The 20,871-nt window shown below is 38.6% G+C and overlaps 1 protein-coding gene and 1 non-coding gene across 4 annotated transcripts in view; one reads left to right on the forward strand and one right to left on the reverse strand.

The window, feature by feature from the left end:
- Window positions 1-20,871, reverse strand: part of CTNNB1 (catenin beta 1) — a 46,674-nt gene that overhangs the window by 12,697 nt on the left and 13,106 nt on the right. For all 3 annotated transcript variants that reach the window (XM_073811053.1, XM_019946807.3, XM_019946806.3), the window contains exons 2-7: window positions 5,487-5,547; window positions 4,819-5,046; window positions 4,358-4,611; window positions 3,988-4,226; window positions 3,698-3,899; window positions 2,419-2,563 (exon numbers count right to left, since the gene is read on the reverse strand). In XM_073811053.1, the coding sequence (XP_073667154.1) occupies window positions 2,419-2,563; window positions 3,698-3,899; window positions 3,988-4,226; window positions 4,358-4,611; window positions 4,819-5,046; window positions 5,487-5,499 (1,081 nt within the window). In that variant the 5' untranslated portion in view covers window positions 5,500-5,547. The remainder of the gene's footprint in view (window positions 1-2,418; window positions 2,564-3,697; window positions 3,900-3,987; window positions 4,227-4,357; window positions 4,612-4,818; window positions 5,047-5,486; window positions 5,548-20,871) is intronic.
- On the forward strand, window positions 56-128 carry TRNAR-CCU (transfer RNA arginine (anticodon CCU)). Its single transcript has one exon. It is a non-coding gene; the product is annotated as a tRNA-Arg (tRNA).

Below are 20,871 nucleotides of genomic sequence, written 5' to 3' on the forward strand. Positions count from 1 at the left end.
TTCATTCCTCACAGTAGCTCCAGCTGCTAACAGAGAGCACAAGGCTGATGCTACTTCCCTGGTGGTCCAGTGGCTAAGACTCCATGCTCCCTATGCAGGGGGCCCAGGTTCGATCCCTGGTCAGGGAACTAGATCCCACATGCCACAACTAAGAGTTCACATGCCGCAACTAAAGACCCCGCATGCCCCAACTAAAAGATCCCTGACACCACAACGAAGATCCCACGTGCCGCAACTAAGACCTGGCGCAGCCAAATAAATAAATAATTTTTTAAAAAAAATTAAAATTATATTTAGAAAAAAAAGACTTGATTCCCCTCAGATCTCATTCCCTCCCTCCACTGTTAAGAGAGTGGATCTTAGTTCCAGATGCCTCTCAGAATAGCCTGCGAGACTTAAAACACACACGTTCTGATTCAGCATGCCCAGGGTAAAAGTCCGGTGCAGATGGCTTAGAGGCACCCCCGCCTCTTCCCTGTAGCCCTTACTCATATACACTAAGAGGGCAACTCCCAAATCTCTATCCCAGCCCAGCCTTCCCTTGCATTCCAGTTGCATACATTGCCAGCTACCTACTGATCTTTAGTCACTTTGAATATGTCAACTCAAATAACATTCATCCTTTGCTATGTATTTTTAATATCTAATGACTTTATTCCTAGAAGCCTGTAACACACCCCAGTGGCCTGGTCTGCTTGCCTTTGGTCATTCGAACTGTCATACGATGCTAGTATTAATATTCCCAACACCTCACTGTGATGCTGTGCCACTGCTCAACAGCCATCAATAGCTTCTCATTATAAGATAAAGACCAGGGACTTCCCTGGTGGTGCAGTGGTTAAGAATCTGCCTGCCAATGCAGGGGACACAGGTTGAAGCCCTGGTCCAGGAAGATCCCACATGCCATAGAGCAACTAAGCCTGTGCGCCACAACTACTGAGCCTGTGCTCTAGAGCCCGTGAGCTACAACTACTGAGCCCTTGCACCACAACTGCTGAAGCCCACGCGCCCAAAGCCCGTGCTCCGCAACAAGAGAAGCCACCGCAATGAGAAGCCCACACACCGCAAGGACGAGTAGCCCCTGCTCGCCGCAACTAGAGAAAGCCCACACACAGCAACGAAGACCCAACGCGGCCAAAAATAATTAATTTTTTAAAAAAAAGAAAGATAAAGACCAAATGCTTTAGCATAACCTTCAGGAGCCCTTTAGGATTTGGATCCCACCTAGTATTTCAAATTGACCTAAGCATTCTACACCTGTGTTTCCAAAGCTGGAATAAAGCATGAATAAACATCTTCCAGGGATCTAGAAACTCCTGCACAATATAGCCCTGCCTGGCTCTAGCTCATTACCCTCATCCTGAGCTATTCATCCCATTTACTCACTAGGTTCTAGTTACACAGACTTTTCTCTTCGGCACCTAGAACTCAACAATTTCTTTCCTACCTTCAGGACCATCTGGAAGGCACTTAATCCTTCTCATATAGCTTACACCTTCTCATTCTGCAATTTCACTTAACATCTCCCCCTCTCAAGGAAGCCCCTTCCCTCCCCATTAATTCTGTATCACTATTTGCTTGCTGTTCATTTCTCTTGTAACATTCATTCCAATGTGATCACTCCATCTTTTTGCATCTTTTTGTCACCTTCACCACCTATAAGAATAAATACAGGGACCATACCTATTTTGTTATCCATTGTATACCATGTGCTTATTACAGTGCTTGAAACACAGGGGCTGAATATTTTCAGAATAAACAAATGAGCATCAGAATAACCTAGGGAACTTCTAAAAATCAAGATTCCTAGGCCTCCAGTCCCATACATTTCCAGCTGCCTACTGACTCTCTTGTCACCTCAACACTCCAGGGATTCTGATTAAATAAGTCTAAAAATCTGTATTTGTTGCACACATTCCAGGTATTTCTGGAATAGCTGTTATCAAGCCAAGTATTAGCCATCTTTTTTTTTTTTTTTTTTTTTTTGCGGTACGCGGGCCTCTCACCGTTGTGACCTCTCCCGTTGCGGAGCACAGGCTCCAGACGTGCAGGCTCAGCAGCTGTGGCTCACGGGACCAGCCGCTCCGCAGCATGTGGGATCTTCCCGGACCGGGGCACAAACCCGTGTCCCCTGCATCGGCAGGCGGACTCTCAAGCACTGCACCACCAGGGAAGCCCCCAGCCATCATTTTTGATGGGTAATATGAACACTGCCTAAACTAGGCTTGCATAGCACCAAAGAAGGTGTCTAGCTGAACATACACTTTGTCTGAATGCAACTTTGGCTTCAAACTGAATAGGACCATCTACTTTCAGCCTGTTAACGTCAGTTCTATCACCCTTTTCCTAAGAAAGGTAATCTAATTAGAACTACACGTGCTGCAAACATGAGAACCCAGAATTGACGAGTATACTTACCAGCTTCTACAATAGCCGGCTTATTACTAGAGCAGACAGAGAGCACCTTCAGTACTCTGCTTGTGGTCCACAGTAGTTTCTCATAGGTGTAGGTCCTCATTATATTCACTAAAGCTTGAGGTCCACCACTAGCCAAAATTATCAGCTAGAAAGATGCATATATATTGTTAGTCATGGAATCTTGATCAAATGCCTGAGAAAAGCTACTATTACCAACCTATTTTATTATACAAGAATTTCAGCCAGCTTAATGACTTAAATATATTCCTGGTCGTCATTAGCTAGACCCCCATACTGGGGCCCTATTTAACCCCTCCTTGTACAACATTTCACTCAAATTCATGCACCCCAGTCCTCCCAAAAATATATAAACTCTGGCCCAGTTTTCTTCTTCCCACACGATCATAGTAAAAGGAAAAACAAAAACAACCAAACACCATGTTGGTATGAAACAGTAATGCCCAGATACACAAGTTACATCAAAGCCAATGTTGACTGAAAATGTGAACCAGAATGGGCACTTAAAAACTCTTAATGATCTGGCTCTTTGCTATTCCTAATCATAACCACCTCAAAAAGAGACAGCATAAAATAGTCATTCTTGCCCTTTACTCCCCCGCACACCCCCACCTCCTGACTCTACCCCGATCTGAAAACACATCTCATCACTTCAGGCCTCTGCTAAAAACTGTTTCCCATTATTCTTTTAACATGTTCCACTAAGCCCTGCAGGATCTGCCCTATCTCAACAGTCTCACCTCACACACTTCCTCTTCCTTACTCTTTGCATTTCTTGAATTTCCAAACCTTGCCCTGCTCCTCCCTCAGCAGAACTGTCAAAGATGCCATTTCCTCTCCCTAACCTTCATTCACCTTTAATCAATCCCATCTTATCCTCAAGAGCTAAACTCAACTATCACTTTCTCCAAGAAATCTGCTTGAACCCTCAAAAGAGGGTCTGGTTCATTTACATGCTCTCATAGCCCCTTTACTTCCTCCTAACACACGAATTAAATAGTAATTAGGGTATTATTTCAGTGTCTCTCTTCCACCCAAGAATAAAAGCTTTAAGAGAAGCTTGCATGCTATATCCCTATCACCTAGCATTAGTGCATTACATACTGACAACTCAAATATTTAAAGAAATAGAGATGTCCAACTTTTCTAGGATACATACAAAGGGTGAGGCATACAATGAATTTGCTAAAATCCATAGAAGGACATGACATTGGGGGTCTCCCATGCTCCATGACAACCACATTCAGTACAATTCTTTTACCTTGCTTTCTTGATTGCCATAAGCTAAAATCTGAAGGCAGTCTGTTGTAATAGCCAAGAATTTAACATTTGTTTTGTTGAGCAAGGCAACCATTTTCTGCAGCCCGCCAGCTAAACGCACTGCCATTTTAGCTCCTTCCTGATGCAATAAAAGGTTGTGGAGAGTTGTAATGGCATAAAACAATACAGAATCCACTGGTGAACTGGGAAGAAGAAAAAAGTCTCATCAGAAATGTTGTGATTGCACTCTTCTCCTTCTGAGCTTGGAGCATTCTGACCACGTTTTCTTACCCAAGCATCTTCACCAGGGCAGGAATGCCCCCAGACTTAAAGATGGCCAGCAAGCCCTCACGATGATGGGAAAGATTGTGTAAGGTCCCAGCAGTACAGCGAGCCGTTTCCACATCATTTGTATTCTGCATGGTGCGTACAATAGCAGACACCATCTGAGGAGAACGCATGATGGCGTGTCTGGAAGCTTCCTTTTTAGAAAGCTGATGGACCATAACTGCAGCCTTATTAACCACCACCTATAATGTACAGGAATTAAGAGACGTCATTTTCCAGTTTTCAAATACTGATACTGGGTAGATATTATAAGACTACTTCCTTGGGAGTTTCCTTCAAAGCAGATTAAAAAGCTAGCCATGTCACTACTTACCTGGTCTTCATCATTTAGCAGTTTTGTCAATTCAGGGATTGCACGTGTGGCAAGTTCTGCATCATCTTGATAGTTAATCAAATTTACAACTGCATGTTTCAGCATCTGTGATGGTTCAGCCAGACGCTGGACATTAGTGGGATGAGCGGCATCAAACTGTGTAGATGGGATCTGCATGCCCTCATCTAATGTCTCAGGGAACATAGCAGCTCGTACCCTCTGAGCTCGAGTCATTGCATACTGTCCATCAATATCTGGAAAAGGTAAATTCAACACTCACTATCCACAGCTCAGCATTCACCAAGTATTTGCTATCCTAAACAGTCAAGGTGATATTGCAATCACTCCCTTCTCTTTACCACACCATTTTATTTAAGCTATTACACACTAACTTTTATTAGAATAACTATTTAATTCTCAAAACTGCATTCTGACTTTCAGTAAGGCAATAATACTCTTACCAGCTACTTGTTCTTGAGTGAAGGACTGAGAAAATCCCTGCTCCCACTCATACAGGACTTGGGTGGTATCCACATCCTCTTCCTCAGGATTGCCTTTACCACTCAGAGAAGGAGCTGTGGTAGTGGCACCAGAATGGATTCCAGAGTCCAGGTAAGATTGTTGCTGCCAGTGACTAACAGCTGCTTTTCTGTCTGGCTCCATGGCCATGTCCAGCTCCATCAAGTCAGCTATAAAAATCAAACAGCACTAGTATTACTACCAGGGAAATGTTACCTTAATTAGAAAATAAAAATCTACGATATGACTCACTGAAATCTTTTTAGAAATAAAGTCAAGTCTGAAAGACAGCAAAGGATAAGAGAATGATGGCCAGGATCAGCTCAGTGATGAAAACTCTGTACTCTTAGGAGACCACCTAACAGTTACTCACTGAATCAGTGAAGAATGGTACTGCAGCCAGGCTCCAGAAGCAGTCATCCAGCCTAGATTCCTGCTGGTGGCTTGTTTGCTATTTCACCAAGCCATTAGGAGGAGTGAGCAGAAAATGGAGCAAAAGGTAGCCTGACAAGTAAGCAGGGAGAGAGGAAAGCAGGGGAATCTGAGCCAGACTGGGTTAATGGCAATGAAGCAGAGCCCCAATTCAGTAACTAAAGACTATGATACAAACCTTGGGTAGCCATTGTCCACGCAAGACTTTCAAAACCGTAGTATGGTGTACTTCAGAGACCCTAAAAGAATTAATCAAAGTCATTAGGATTTAAAATCATTTGACTTTAATACTCGTAAGTCACTAGGATGGCCTGTCAAACATCATGGACTACATCCACAAAAAGCCCCAAGTCGTCTTTTACCATGTGATATAGTGAAACACGGACCTCATGGTCTCCTCCAAACACTTCAACCACAGCTCTATCATTGCCAAACTTCTAAGTGAAAACTTCTCTTTAACAAGCACCTCTTTTCAGGAGAAATATAAATTACAGATAAACAGGATGTCAAAAAAGCAAAATTACTGAAGATGACAAAGAAAGCATAAGCACTCTACTAATGAAAGCCAGGGAGGGGAAAAAAGCTATTCAAAATCAACTCCTCCTTGAGTTCCAAAAGTCCTCTCCTCTCCCTTTTTAATTTCTTTCACTGAAAAATTCATAGGGCTTCTTTGGACAATAGAGGTCCAGTGGGATTTTAAAAACACCAAATTTAAAAAAAAAACACCAAATTTTCATTTAACGGGTCAATTGTTACTGTTTTCTTTTCTGATATAATACAATGCCATCTAAAATAACTTCATAAGGTATTTTATGTGTGGTGACTGGATCAGAACAGTAGATTTCAGATTTTGTACTAAGAAGTAAAATTACTTCTCAAATTAAAGTTTGCAACACAAATTAAAAGCACCATTTTAATCAAACTTTTCTAAGTTCAATTTTATAGCAATGATTTATTATAAATACAAGTGAATGCTTTGATCAATGTAAAAATCATTCACATATATATTTAAAAATCTTAGCATCTAATTTATGTCTGCATTTTGGCATTTTTGTGTAATATTCAGGAAAACACTGAATTACACAGGGAGCTATTTGCAAATGAGACCAGTTTAAGGGCTCATGGTCTCTAGATATTCCTAATAACAAAACTTCCTTTATTACACAGTTTGCCCCAAACAAGTTCCTCTTGCACTACAAATTAAAAATTAGATGTAAATTACCAACGTGGACTAAGATATTTAAGTGTGAACTGTGTTTTCTATCAGTGTCCAAAAAAGTTTAAATGTGTTTAATACAATGCAGTTGGAAACTGTACTCTGAAGTCCTATTTTCTCTATGTAAAGGAAGCATGTGTTGATTATTCCTGGATTTGCTCTTCCAAAACTAGATTTTTATAACCACGAAGATCACTTGACACCTAAAGCTGACAAGAGTTGTGGACACAATTGTTTTATCGTCCACAGTAGGAACAACTGACGATTTACTTACAAGGCAAAGTGAAGGACAGAAAATAACAAAGGTGATTCCTGTCAACAAGAAACTTATATTTTAAAATCATGTACTAAGTAGGATTATGTGTTTACTGTTTCGATTCAATAGGATGGGAAGGGGTGTGTAGAAACCTGCACTTTTAATGAACATTCTAAGGATGCAGAAAGTGATCTGCAGACCATATGCTGAGAAATACTATGATGGAAGAAACCCAGGTTCTCTGTCCACTGATGGCTGTATTTTACTTCGCATCTTCTGCCTATCTTTGAGAATGGCTATTTAACCATTTCTCCACCCCTCTGAAAAATGGGTTCCCCACTCCAGCTCCCAATATATTTCCAGGGAAGGGGACTTAAAACATGTTTTACACTGAGCTTCTCCTCTGGCCAATGCCACAGGACTCAAAACCCAACTAGTCACATCTACAGGTGCAGCTGTTTAACAAGTGCTTTGATGTACCTGGCATCAAGAAAAAAAAAAATACAGTGTTTTTTTCCTTGTTGAGACAAAGACAAAACATATTAGCCATATTACTGGGTAAAATCTACTTATGTGGGCTGACCTAGTAACTTGACCAAGATTATAATGATTTTATGCAAAAAGCAAGTTCATGTTCCAAACTTACAATATCTACTTGCATGTTGGGGACATCTTAGTACTATTATTTTTTTTATAGCACTTTCAAACTTATGCAACATACATAAAAATTATTCTTGCTCTTCACGGCAACCCTCTGAAGTGAGGGAGGCCAAGTGTCAATCAGCAAGTAAAGAAGTAAAAAGTAGGAATGAAAATGGGGATCTACATAAGCAGCAGTATATACCAACTCACCCCTACACTGATCTGCAGACAAATCCAAATTTACCTAAAATTTGAGAAATATTTACTGAAGAAATTGAATTTCCTATCCAGAGAACTACGGCAGAATCTTGCCCCAAAGGAAAGCTTTCCTTATTCTTCCTCTTGGCAGAGCTTTCAGCCCAAGGGCTGGCTCTCCCCTACTACCCCCTGCCATACATTAAGAGCCTAGAGCTCCTAATTAACTAAGGCTTATCAAAGACTTAAGGAAAACCAGACTCCAGAGAAACAAAACTTTAAAATCGGGGTAAGGTGGGGAGGGAAACAGAATGTTTCACTTTATTGCCCTCATAAAAATTGGAGAGAATAAATAAAAAGTTCAATAGATAACTGAAATTGAGAAAAACTCCTAGAGGATAAAGGAGAAAGACACACAGAATACAAGAGAAGAAACAAGAGGATCAACTCAGGGGATCAAAGCTCCAACTTCAAAAAGAATTATAAGAAACAAAAATGAGGAAAAGCCCACTATGTACCAATCAAGATAAAGGGAGTATAATGATTAAAAAAAAAAAATGAAGTACTAAATGTTCCCAGATGCAAGTGACCACAATTATAGACTACATTTAGAATGCTGTGTGTCCTGACAGCTTTATCACCACCAAGTGGTGCTCTGACAAAGAAACAGGGTGCTGGGGGATCACCAACTTATCCAGTCTAATGAGGTAATGGATACATGCACACTTCCTTTTATTTTTCTCTTTTTGCTTAACATATACTCTTTTCCAATTATATATTTTGTAAAGAACACCTCAAAATTCATCTATTTCTGACTTAAACTCTATAAGGTTTAGAAAAATATATATCCATTACATATAATTTCAATCTAAGGAGAAAGTTCATCCTACACCGTACCTTATTCAAAGTATTACTATGAGTAATTTTTCCTTCAGCTTTTCTAACAAGACTACTTAAGCATGCTAGGTTTTTCTTTTTTCTTATGAAATTTTTCTAATATGCAGAAAAGTGGACACAACTTTATAATGCACACATCACCTATACTTAACAATTATTAATATTGTGCCATACTGATGCCTTCCTACAGAATGATTTTAAAGTAAATTACATACATAAATTACATACATTAGTGCATTATGTGGCTATAAAAAGTAACGATATTTTCTTACATACCACAACATTATTATAAAAGATTAGCCTTAGAGCTAACTTCAAAATGATTGTTGGGGGGCTCTACTTCACCTTTTGTATTTTAAGTGGCCTTCAGTCAAAATCTACATGAGAAATCTTGACACAATATAGATATCACCCATCAACACAAAATTATCTTAATTACCTTGGATTTCAAAGTTTGAGTACTACTAACTAGAAGTAACTTTGCTATAAAACAGATTATAAAACAAGTTTATAATAGATTACTGGCTGTTCATGCTAACAATTAACTTTTCCAAGAATCTAGTAAGGAAGTGCACGAAAAACTTGATATACTCTCAGGAATCAGAAAAAAAGTTCTTACTAAAGTCTATTTTGTAAATCTAAAAGCACATACATATGCATTTTTATTAACTGTCACTACTAATACCTTGCCATTTAAAAACTTATAGTCTCCTCAAATCTTCCTGTCTCAGCACTTTTTATTCAACATTAACACTTTTAAGTCACAACTTACTCCAGTTTCCTTTCTGCTTTTACTCCTCAGCTGTGTGTGTGTGTGTGTGTGTGTGTGTGTGTGTGTGTGTGTGTGAGAGAGAGAGAGAGAGAGAGAGAGAGGGAGAGAGAGAGAGAGAGAGAGAGAGAGAGAGAGAGAGAGAAAGAGAAAGAGAGAGAGAGAGAGAGAGAGAGGGAGAGAGAGAGAGAGAGAGAGAGTGAGTCAGTCCATGTCCTGGGAGGGGTCTTCCCCAAACTGGGCAATAAAAAACATTTAATGACACTTGCGCTCCTCTGAAACACCTAGATTGATACTCCTGGTATTATCTTTAAATATGTAGGTACAAAAATGGCCATTAGAAATCTGAACTGTCTGCGGCTAGGGAAAATTAGGATGTTCCTGATCATTTTCCTTCTTCCATTTTAGTGTCTCTTCTACCTCATCCATAAAATAATATATGCTTAGTATAAAATGGTATTTTCCTTTGGCATTCCCATAATAATGACATTGTTGTATTTGGTATTCTGTTAAATTTACTGTTAGGAGGGGCTTCCCTGGTGGCGCAGTAGTTGAGAGTCCGCCTGCCGAGGCAGGGGACACGGGTTCGTGCCCTGGTCCGGGAGGATCCCACATGCCGCGGAGCAGCTGGGCCCGTGAGCCATGGCCGCTGAGCCTGTGCGTCCGGAGCCTGTACTCCGCAACGGGAGAGGCCACAACAGTGAGAGGCCCGCGTACCGGGGGAAAAAAAAAAAAAAAAAAAAAATTTACTGTTAGGTGTTTTTTTTAAATATAAAAATATAAAAGCCAATTCCTTGTGTTGCAGACCCTTACCAAATATTATCTGTACTGTATCATAGGTCTATACTATAATTTAACCACACCTCCCATTCTTGAATATTTAGTTTGTCTTTCCTATTTAGTCTGCTATTCAAACAACACTGAAAAAACATCTTTGCATATAAATAGTTCTCTTAATTTCTTCCACCTCCCTTCCACCTAAGGACTGCTTCAATTACTGGGTTAAAGAATAAGAACGTTTAAGTTTTAAGGCTTTTGATACATAGCTCCAAAATACTGATGGAGCATAAATTGATACAGTTTTCAAAGAAGGCATTGTACTAGTGACCACCTTACCAAGGGCCTATCAAGTGTCAACTGTTATCTTGGACAATTTTTTTTTTTCTTTTTTGGCTGCGCTGGGTCTTCGTTGCTGTGTGTGGGCTTTTCTCTAGTTGTGAGGAACGAGGGCTACTAGTCGTTGCAGCGTGCAGGCTTCTCATTGCGGTGGCTTCTCTTGCTGCAGAGCATGGGCTCTGGTGTGCAGGCTTCAGTAGCTGTGGCACACAGGCTCAGTAATTGTGGCTTGAGGGCTCTAGAGAGCAGGCTCAGTAGTTGTGGCGCATGGGCTTAGCTGCTCCACAGGATGTGGTATCTTCATGGACCAGGGCTTGAACCCGTGTCCCCTGCATTGGCAGGCGTACTCCCAACCACTGTGCCACCAGGGAAGCCCTCGGACAACTTTTAATAGCTATGTCCACCCATCTAATGTATATACCACCACCCCACCCTACAAGTTTTTCCAAATTCTGAGAAGACTGAATGCTTAATTTTTTCCCCTACTTGTAGCCGTTTGTCTTGCCAGATTTTTATGTCGTCCTTTTAACATTTTTATGCAGTACATGTATATGTCATGCATAAGAAGTCACTTGAATAATCGCTGATATAGTATATTTAAACCAACTACGTGTGTCTGAGAATATGATTTTACTATTTAAAATAATTCAATTATGGCAATATACTTTACATGTATGATGCATCATTAGTCTCTCACTGATGAGTAACTGCACACAGCATCTCTGGTCAATAAACACAATCCTAAAATAGTTCTGATCCGTCAGGAAAAAAAAAATGTTTTAAGACAAATTTTCACTTTTTCCACTCTAAGAACAAATTACTACAAAAAGTAGAAACTGTTTTTCTCCAGCTTATACTAATATAAGCTACCAAAAAGACGGATCTTTTTCAATTTAATTTCTTTCTTTTAATTTTCCTTTTTTTTTAACTAAAGTTGACTTAAAATATTGTGTTAATTTCAGGTGTACAGCTTCAGATTCTTTTCCATTATAAGTTATTACAAGATATTGTAACCTCCCTGTGCTATACAGTAAACCCTTGTTGTTTTTATCTGTTTTATATACAGTGGTATGTATCTGTTAATACCATACTCCTAACTGATCCCTCCCCCTCCCCTTTCCTCTTTGGTAACCCTTTTCCCCTTTGGTAACTATCTCCGTGAGTCTGTTTCTATTTTGTAAATAAGTTGATTTGTATCATTTTTTTAGATTCCACATATAAGTTATATCATATGATACCTGTCTTTCTCTAACTTACTTCACTTAGTATGATAAACTCTAGGTCCATCCATGGTGTGGCAAATGACATTATTTCATTCTTTTTTATGGTTGAGTAATATTCCATTGCATGTGTGTATATATATATATATATATATACACACACACACACATATACACACGCACACACTGTGTATGTATGTGTGTGTGTGTGTTCGTGTATATATATATATATATATATATATATATATATATACACGAACACACACACACACACCCCACATCTTCTTTACTCATTCATCTGCTGATGGACTGATGGACACTTAGGCTGCTTCCATGTCTTGGCTATTGTGAATAGTGCTGCTATGAACACTGGTGTGCATGTAAGATTAATATTTTAAAATACAGCTATTTCAAAATACATACAGAATAGCCTTTATCGACACAGGCACATTTTTATAATTTCCAAATATAATTTTATGCAAGTTGAAAAAAAACCCAACACTTCATATTGTTTATGTAGTAAAAGTACAAAGAATACACACCAGCTTCTTAATACTCAGGGGCAAAAGGCATAGTATGCAAAAGGATATTAAAGATGGCTTCAACTCTTTAGCTGTGTGTGTGTGTGTGTGTGTGTGTGTGTGTGTGTGTGTGTGTGTGTGTTTAATCAAACAAACAGCAAGGGCTTCCCTGGTGGTGCAGTGGTTGAGAGTCCACGTGCCAATGCAGGGGACACAGGTTCGTGCCCCGGTCCGGGAAGATCCCACATGCCGCGGGGCAGCTGGGCCCATGAGCCATGGCCACTGAGCCTGTGCATCCGGAGCCTGTGCTCCGCAACGGGAGAGGCCACAACAGTGAGAGGCCCGCGTACCGCAAAAAAAAAAAAAAAAAAAAAAAAAAAAAAAAAAAAACCGCAAAATTACATCTGTTAATCTGGGTGGTGAGTACATGAGTGTTTATTACATTAATCTCTACACTCTGCATAGCAAAAATAGCTAAATAAAAATAAGAAAACAGCCATAATCAATATTTCAGATAAAATAATTTAAACTCCAAATATGATTTTAAAACACTTTTGTATGTTAATCTTTTGAAGTTCATTAAAATGGAGTTACCAAAAACAACATGAATATTTTATAGAAACTTTTGTTAAATCAGCCAAACCTTACACACTCAAGTCTCGAATATGAGAATAAAATAAGCATGTCCATCTCCTTGAAAAGGTAGCAGTCACAAAAGCTAAACAGCCTACATACAAGTCTATTTTAAAAGGCTAGGGGTTGTAGTTATGTGGGAGGATCTGTTTCCATTACATCTTGAAACTGAAAATTCTGTTTCTCAAAGTTCACAAAATGATGACTGGCTAAATACTTTTAAACTGAGGACACTCTTTTTAACATTCTAGAGACACTTTTATACCCATTTTAAGTGGATTTTACAGTCTGATAAAGCTGCACAGAAAACACAGTTCAACCAAATTTTTAATGAAAGTTATTAAATTATATAAAAACTAGTTTCCTATATACATTTAGGTCAGAAAAACATAATCACAAAGAGTTCACTCATAATTGCAACAATAAAAACAACAAAAAAAGGTACATACAAAATTAAAGGAGAGCTGTCTTATCCTTGACTAGAATTTTTTTGTACTATATAAAGATGCCAGTTTTCTCTTAGTTTATAAATTCAATGTATTCCCAAGAAAATGCTCAGTTAGATTTCTTTAGGAGTGAAAATGATTCTTTTTTTTTTTTTTTTTTTTTTTTTTGGCGTTACGCAGGCCTCACTGCTGTGGCCTCTTCCATTGCAGGGCACAGGCTCCGGACGCATAGGCTCAGCGGCCATGGCTCATGGGCCCAGCCGCTCCACGGCATGTGGGATGTGGGATCTTCCCGGACCGGGGCACAAACCCACGCCCCCTGCATCGGCAGGCGGACTCCCAACCACTGCGCCACCAGGAAAGCCCCTGAAAATGATTCTTAAATTCATTTGGAACGGAAGTGTGAAGATAATAGAAAAAAGACTAAAATAACGATAAGGGACCAATTCTATCAGATACTAAAATTCATTATAAAACAACAGCCAAAGCAATTAACAATTACATTATAGGGGGTAGGAATGGTTAAGAGACTATAGTAATCAGTAAGCACCCAGACTTAATGTAGCAATTTAATAAATGTAAACGGTGATATTTCAACTGGTGGGAGACAGCTGGATTCCTTGATTAATAGTATTAGGAGAAAGGGACTTTTCCTTATAAAATACCATTTTTTCATTCTTACTGTATTAAAATTAAACCTACATATGCCAAATATTTACAGGTTAAAAAAAAATACCAATGGGATAAAATATGGTCTATACAAGGGTGGTATATACGGAAATAAAACCATGGTAAGAAGCCCAACATAAGCATGACTTGGAACTCTGAAATCAAAAAGATAGGATAATTTGTGTGTGTGCATAAAACCTTAAAATCCCAAGCAAAAAACCACCATGTATAAAGTAATTTTTTAAATGACATATTGGACACCAGAAGCGAAATATGATTAAAGGCTAATATCCATAGTACACAAAGAACTGAGGAGAAAACAATAAGTACAGCAGAGAAAGGGCAGGAACCATCACTGAAGGAAAAATAGAAAGTAAGCAATAAACATATGCAAAAGGTTTAAACTCATTTATTTCTGCTTATCAGACTGGTAAGACTGAAAAGATAATACCGACTGCTGAGATGGATATAGTTAAACTAGCAGAAACTTTTTGGATGGTAAGTTGGCACTATCCATTAAATATAAGTGTAAACACTTTCACATAAAAATTCCAATTTTATAATAGAAATGTACTCTGCAGAATATTCACAGACAGAAGCATGCCAAGGGGCTGCACAGTGACGCATTCAGAGAAAAAGCTGGAAATTACCCAAATGCTCATCAACAAGGGAGTGAATAAAAAATAATGTGTCCATTGAATGGAATGTATATTCATCTCTTCAACAAATATTTAAGTATCTTTTACGTTACTAGCATTGCAGGAACAGTGAATAAGAGAGAGTCAAGGTCATACGTCTAGGAAAGCCTGCATTCTACTATTAGAGAGTTAAGCAATAAAAACAAGATAATTTGAAGAGTGAGAACTGCCGTGAAGAAAATAAACAAGGTAAGAATAGAGTGACTTAGTTGGGGAGGAGGGCTACACTATGTAAGAGTGAGTGATGAGGACGGAAGCGACAGGAGCACAGAAGGAGGAGCTAGCCAAGTGAAGATGGGGCAGAACACTCCATGCAGAAAACCAATGCAAAGGAAGGAAAGACCTGTAGGGAAACAGTACTGAAAGGTCACCAGTATAACTAGAAATCAGGGAACCATGAAAAGAGGTAGGGAGCAGATGGATAAGGGTACATACTGGGAAGCCACTGGAATAACTAACACCTGTGATTTAGGATTTTTAAAGTTCACTCTAGTGTCTATATGGAAAAAAAAGACCACGAGGGTCAAAAGCAAAGCAGGGACAAGAGTTAGGAGACTACTGTAAATCATCCACGTTGAGAGGGTTAGAGAATTACTATGAAGCCGTTAAAAGTTAAAAAGAATACATAGAAAAAATTCAACATATATCTAATATGCAAGGCATTGCATACTTTTTAATAGACATTTTTGCATGCATTTGCAAAGAAAATGTATAGAAATAATACATCGGTATTAGAAATGATATTTGCCCAAGAAAATATCTATCATTTAGCCCACTCTATGTTAGCCAGTGATATACAGCATTAAGTAAATGTTTCTAAACATAAAAGCTAAGTGGCCTATAAAATGGACTTTCTGCGAAAGAAATGTGGAAACTACTCAGCCAACCATTAGCACCTCAAGGCACAAAGAAATTGCTTAAAAAAGAGACATTCTTAGGAAAAATAACCAATGTTTTCTAAAAGCAAAGAAATCAAACTTACTGTAGGTTTTTAAAATATTTAGGCAAATGTCATTTTATTATATCAATAAATTTCTATTTTTAGTAATTTAATCTAACAGATTTTTCATTCAGTTCTTATTCTACTAAAGCGGCGATATTCTAAAAATCAACTGCATCACAATGTAATGGAATCTTCCCAAGCAACCTCATAAAGTAGATAACATTCCCCCAAATCATCAGATGAAAAAAATGACTAGCAGCAGTTAATATGAGTAGAGCTATTAAACTGCTCTGTTAAAACTCATATCCAGGTCTGTTTAGCTCAGTCACATGCCCTTTCAATCAAATCATTTATCCCATCCCCACCCCAAAGTTACACACTATTAGTATTTAACAATCACTGTTGCAGTTAAGTGCAAGAGAAGGATTAGCAACTTTTAGATAAAAGTATCATAAGTAATACTAAAGAACTACATTCTTTAAACAGTAACCACAGCAAAAAAAAAAATTTAAAAATATTTCTAAGATTTGAATCAGTACATACTCCATATTTTGACTCTGTGCCTAGCAAAAATGCTGACAAGAAAATGCAGGATTTTCAAACGTGAGTACATTATGCCAAAGAAATGGAAGATTTTACTTCAAGGAAGTTTCTAGATGTTACTCTCTAAATTCAGGCTACAGGCAGAATTAATGGAAGGGAATCAAAGACTTCCAGAAGCAATTTAAATGCATTGCTTTTTATCCCATAACAATAACCTTCCTCTTCTCCACTTGTTATAAGAGTTCCCCTTCCCCACCATACCAGCACACTGATCTTAAAAAAAAAAAAAAAAAGAAAAAGCAAGCTCAATATGTGAACTCTGAGAAGTCTTGGGGCTGTACCTTTAGCTCCTCACTGCTTCCAAAGTGCTTAGCACACATTAAGCTCTTAAATACTTGATGGACTGAATGTGCTAAAAACAAGAAAAATGTTCTAAAAGTAGGCAGAACAACTAAAATGTAATATAGAGGCTTAGAAAGCCAACACTTATATATACCTGAGACTTCTTAAATGCCTTTACGAACACGAAAGATTCATTTGTGAACAACGTATATCATCTAGAACAGAAGTCAGCAAACGTTTCCTGTTAAAGGCCAGACAGTAAATATTACAGGGTTTTGCAGGCCTTAAGCTCTCTGTAGCAACTATTCAACTCTGCTATTGTAGTGAGAGAGCAACCACTGACAATATGCACACTAATGAGCATGGCTAGGTTCCAATAAAACTTTATTCATGGGGCTTCCCTGGTGGCACAGTGATTGAGAGTCCGCCTGCCGATGCAGGGGGCGCGGGTTCGTGCCCCGGTCCGGGAAGATCCCACATGCCGCCGAGCGGCTGGGACCGTAAGCCATGGCCACTGAGCCTGCGCGTCCAGAGCCTGTGCTCCGCAATGGGAGAGGCCACAACAGCCAGAGGCCCACGTACCGCAAAAAACAAACAAACAAACAAAAACTTTATTCATGGAAAGTGCAAATTTGAATTTTGTAAATTTCACGTGTCATGAGATATTATCTGTCTTTTGATTTTTATCAGCCATTAAAAAGTATAAAAATCATTCTTAGTTCTCAGGCCATACAAAAACAGGTGGTAGGCAGCAGTTGGCCAACCCTTCATCTATTTATTACTTTCACTACGTACAAACGAAAGGCAAGTGAGTTTACATTTTAATTAAGTACATTAAACCTAAATGTGAAGACCAACAACAGAAAGGGTTTTTAAGTGGGCTACTAGGTTACTAAGAGAAGTCACTCACCTTTTTCCCAGGAGTATCTTCAAAAGCAGGCTGTGTGAAAAAAATGAAACTGGACCAAATGACATATGAAAGCCACATCAAGTCCATTTGTTTGGGAAAAACATATCAGGCCATTAAGATCAGGTATATGCCAAACTAGAACATGGCTTCAATATGCCTTTTTATTCCCCCCATAAAAAATGTTAGCCACTGTTGTTGTTATTAATTAATGATCATTATTAATATCACTTAGACCTGCACGTTTGGCCAATGGAGACAGTGTCTACAGAGGATGTTATGATGACACAGAAATTATGAGTTACCTAGAATTATTTTTTAACTCTCTAGAAACAATTTCTAGTGTTACTGTCATAGAGAGAATGATTTTTCATCTACTTTTCCCCCAATAGTGTATATATATATTTTTTTTCTGATTATAAGTTAATAAATACCTTTATACAGAGGAATATGAAGAATATTACTGTCTTAATAATTCCAACTTTCTCTCTATGCATTTTAGTCTAATTTTTCAACAGTTACACACCTGGTACTTTCAGAAAGTGCTCAATGAACACTTTTGAAGATATATACACGGCTGACCGTTGAACAACACGACAGGGGTTTAGGGGCACTAGCCCCCACATGGTAGAAAATCTGCATACTGCTATCTCTGCCTCAGATACAAAGGAACTGAAAAATGACTCGCCCAAGGATGGGACAGAATCAAAACTCAAACCCTCGTTTTTTTCTTCCACATACTGCGATCTCTAATCCAACAGAAACTTTTCCTCACACTTAAAGATTTGTAAAATCAAAATACAGGCACTATATTTATTGGTGGAAAAAAGTGTTTAAGTTGATGTATGCAGTTCAAACCTGTGTTCTTCAAGAGTCAACTGTACGGGGCTTCCCTGGTGGCACAGTGGTTGAGAGTCCACCTGCCGATGCAGGGGACACGGGTTTGTGCCCCGGTCCGGGAAGATCCCACATGCCGCGGAGCGGCTGGCCCCGTGAGCCATGGCCGCTGAGCCTGCGTGTCCAGAGCCTGTGCTCCGCAACGGGAGAGGCCACAGCAGTGAGAGGCCCGCGTACCGCAAAAAAAAAAAAAGAAAAAAGTCTACTGTACTACATAACTTCATACCAAATGTGTTTTCTAAAGCATTTTAACTAAACAATGTATCACAGAGATATCAACGGATGTAGATATAATACCAAATTCTGTAAAACTGTACAGATTATCAAAGAATTTAAATTTCTTATAGCAAACTGACTTTGATACAAATACTGTTACTTCTGCTATTTATATATCATTTGATATATTTTTGCTACTTCTCTTTCACCTTTTGAATCTTTGTTTTAATTGTTTTAAATGTGCCTCATACATTGAATATCATGTTGGGTGTTATCTTTTTTAACCCAGTTGGAGAGTCTTTTTTTTAAACATGTTTGTTCATTTATAGCTGTTATAAATTATATGCTGGTCTTGTTCCTCTTGTCTTACTTTTGTCTGTAAATCCTAACATCTGGGTTATTTCAGCATTTTTTTTCTCTTGACTTTGGGCGACTTTTTCTTATCACATGTCTAGTAATTATTGATTGTATATTGCATACATTATAGATTGTGTATTAGATATATTGTGGAGACTCTGGTTTCTGGAGTCTTCTAAAGACTGTTGAGTTTTCTTCTTTAAGGCAGTTAAATCACCTTAATTTTACGGAGCTTGGTTTTACACTTTCTTAGGAGGAATCTATTTCAGATTTTACCCTTAGATTTAGGGTAAATTACCTTAATCCTGGGAAACATCTTTACTCCTAAGGTGTGACCCTTCTCTGGTTTCAAATGAAAAGCATGAGGTGTTTACCAAGACCCCCTAACTTGGCAGGACCAAGCTCCAAACTCTTCTTCACTGTGAGGGTGGAAGCTGAAATCTCTGCTCATGTTTCTCAGTGTTCCATGTATTGCTTTAAAATGAGTTCCTTGCAGCTGCCACCCCCCACCCCTCGACACACACACACACACACACAGACACACACACACACACACACACACACACAGACACACACACACACACACACACTTCTGGGGTAGGCCGAGGATCTGAAGGGAGTTATGTACAGATTCTGAAGCTCCCCTCTGGGACTCCCTCCACTGTGAATCTACCTACCCCCCAACTCAACTTCCAGCCATCCTGGCAACCCTGAGCTCCATCGTCTGATACTTCATGAGTTCTAGTCGTACTGCACCAGAAACACTGGTGATTGTTCTCATTAGAGAAGCCTTAGAAATATAGATGTCACCCAGTGAGTGTATTTCCCTTCTTTCATGGGTCACATCTCCTCAAACTTCTTTTGCAGCTCTCTTGGTACCTTCCAACAGTTATTTTTATTTTTTTCCCAGAGTTTATAATTTTTTCTTCCAGTTTTATTGAGATATAACGGACATACATACTGTATAAGATATACAGCATGATTTGATTTACATACATCATGAAGCAATTGTCACAGTATATTTAGCAAACACCCATCATCTCATATATAGATACAAAATTAATAGAAAAAAATTGTTTCTGGTGATGAGAACTTAGGATTTACTCTCTTAACAGCTTCCATATATAACATAAAGCAATGTTAATTACCATGTTGTACATTACATCCCTAGTACTTATCTATCTTATAATTGGAAGTCTGTACCTTTTGACTGCCTTCATCCAATTTCCCCCTTTAAAATTGTGTTTTACTAAAAAGATCTCCAAGCTTGCTTGTAGAGCCCTTTAAGCTGGCAAACAGATCCTTCCAAAGGCTCTAACCTGGAACTTTAAAAAACACAGGTTACCAGGTTCCATCCCCACGATTTTCTATCAGTAGGGCTGGGATAGAACCTTGGCACTGTATTATTTTTTTAAGTGCCATACATGTTGCTGATGCTGCTACCCTCAGAGCAAAGGGCTACAGCTGTAGACAAACTATATGACTCAACTCTATATATAACATTAGTCAGTAACCCAAGCTAAAAAACCCAAAACATAAACCTGACTCCACAGAGTAACCCTAACATCAGCTCCTTGCAAAGCATCTATTCATTAAGACAGCACATATTCTAACTTAATCTTTAGCAACCTTCTGCCCCACACGACGCATATCAAGTTTACGGCACTCTCCCAAGCAGAAGGACATCTTGCTGCTTTTGACAGCCTTACCATAGCAGTAGGTCTCCTAATTATGAGGCTCTCTTAAATTTAGGAAGAGTAGTAGAATATTATAGAAAGTAGGGTAAGCTAGGAAACTTTTATTTTCAAAATGTGACTCCATTACCTCAAAACAAAGAACTTCAAGGAACTCTAAATCTCTGTTCTATTGTGAGTCCAAAAATACACCAATAAATAAGTCATAACCTGGAGCTATATAAGAATGCCCAATTGGTATATTATCTTCTCAGTTTACCAAATTGTGATTTAATCAAGAGATTTTCTGTTCCACAAGAAACCTCTCCCACAATTCTTTCATTTATTCCATAGTTCCAGGATATAGCAATACCAATAGCATAAATGCAATGTAAAGATTTCATATA

The sequence above is a fragment of the Tursiops truncatus genome, chromosome 10 (assembly GCF_011762595.2).
Source record: "Tursiops truncatus isolate mTurTru1 chromosome 10, mTurTru1.mat.Y, whole genome shotgun sequence".
Taxonomy (NCBI): Eukaryota; Metazoa; Chordata; class Mammalia; order Artiodactyla; family Delphinidae; genus Tursiops; species Tursiops truncatus.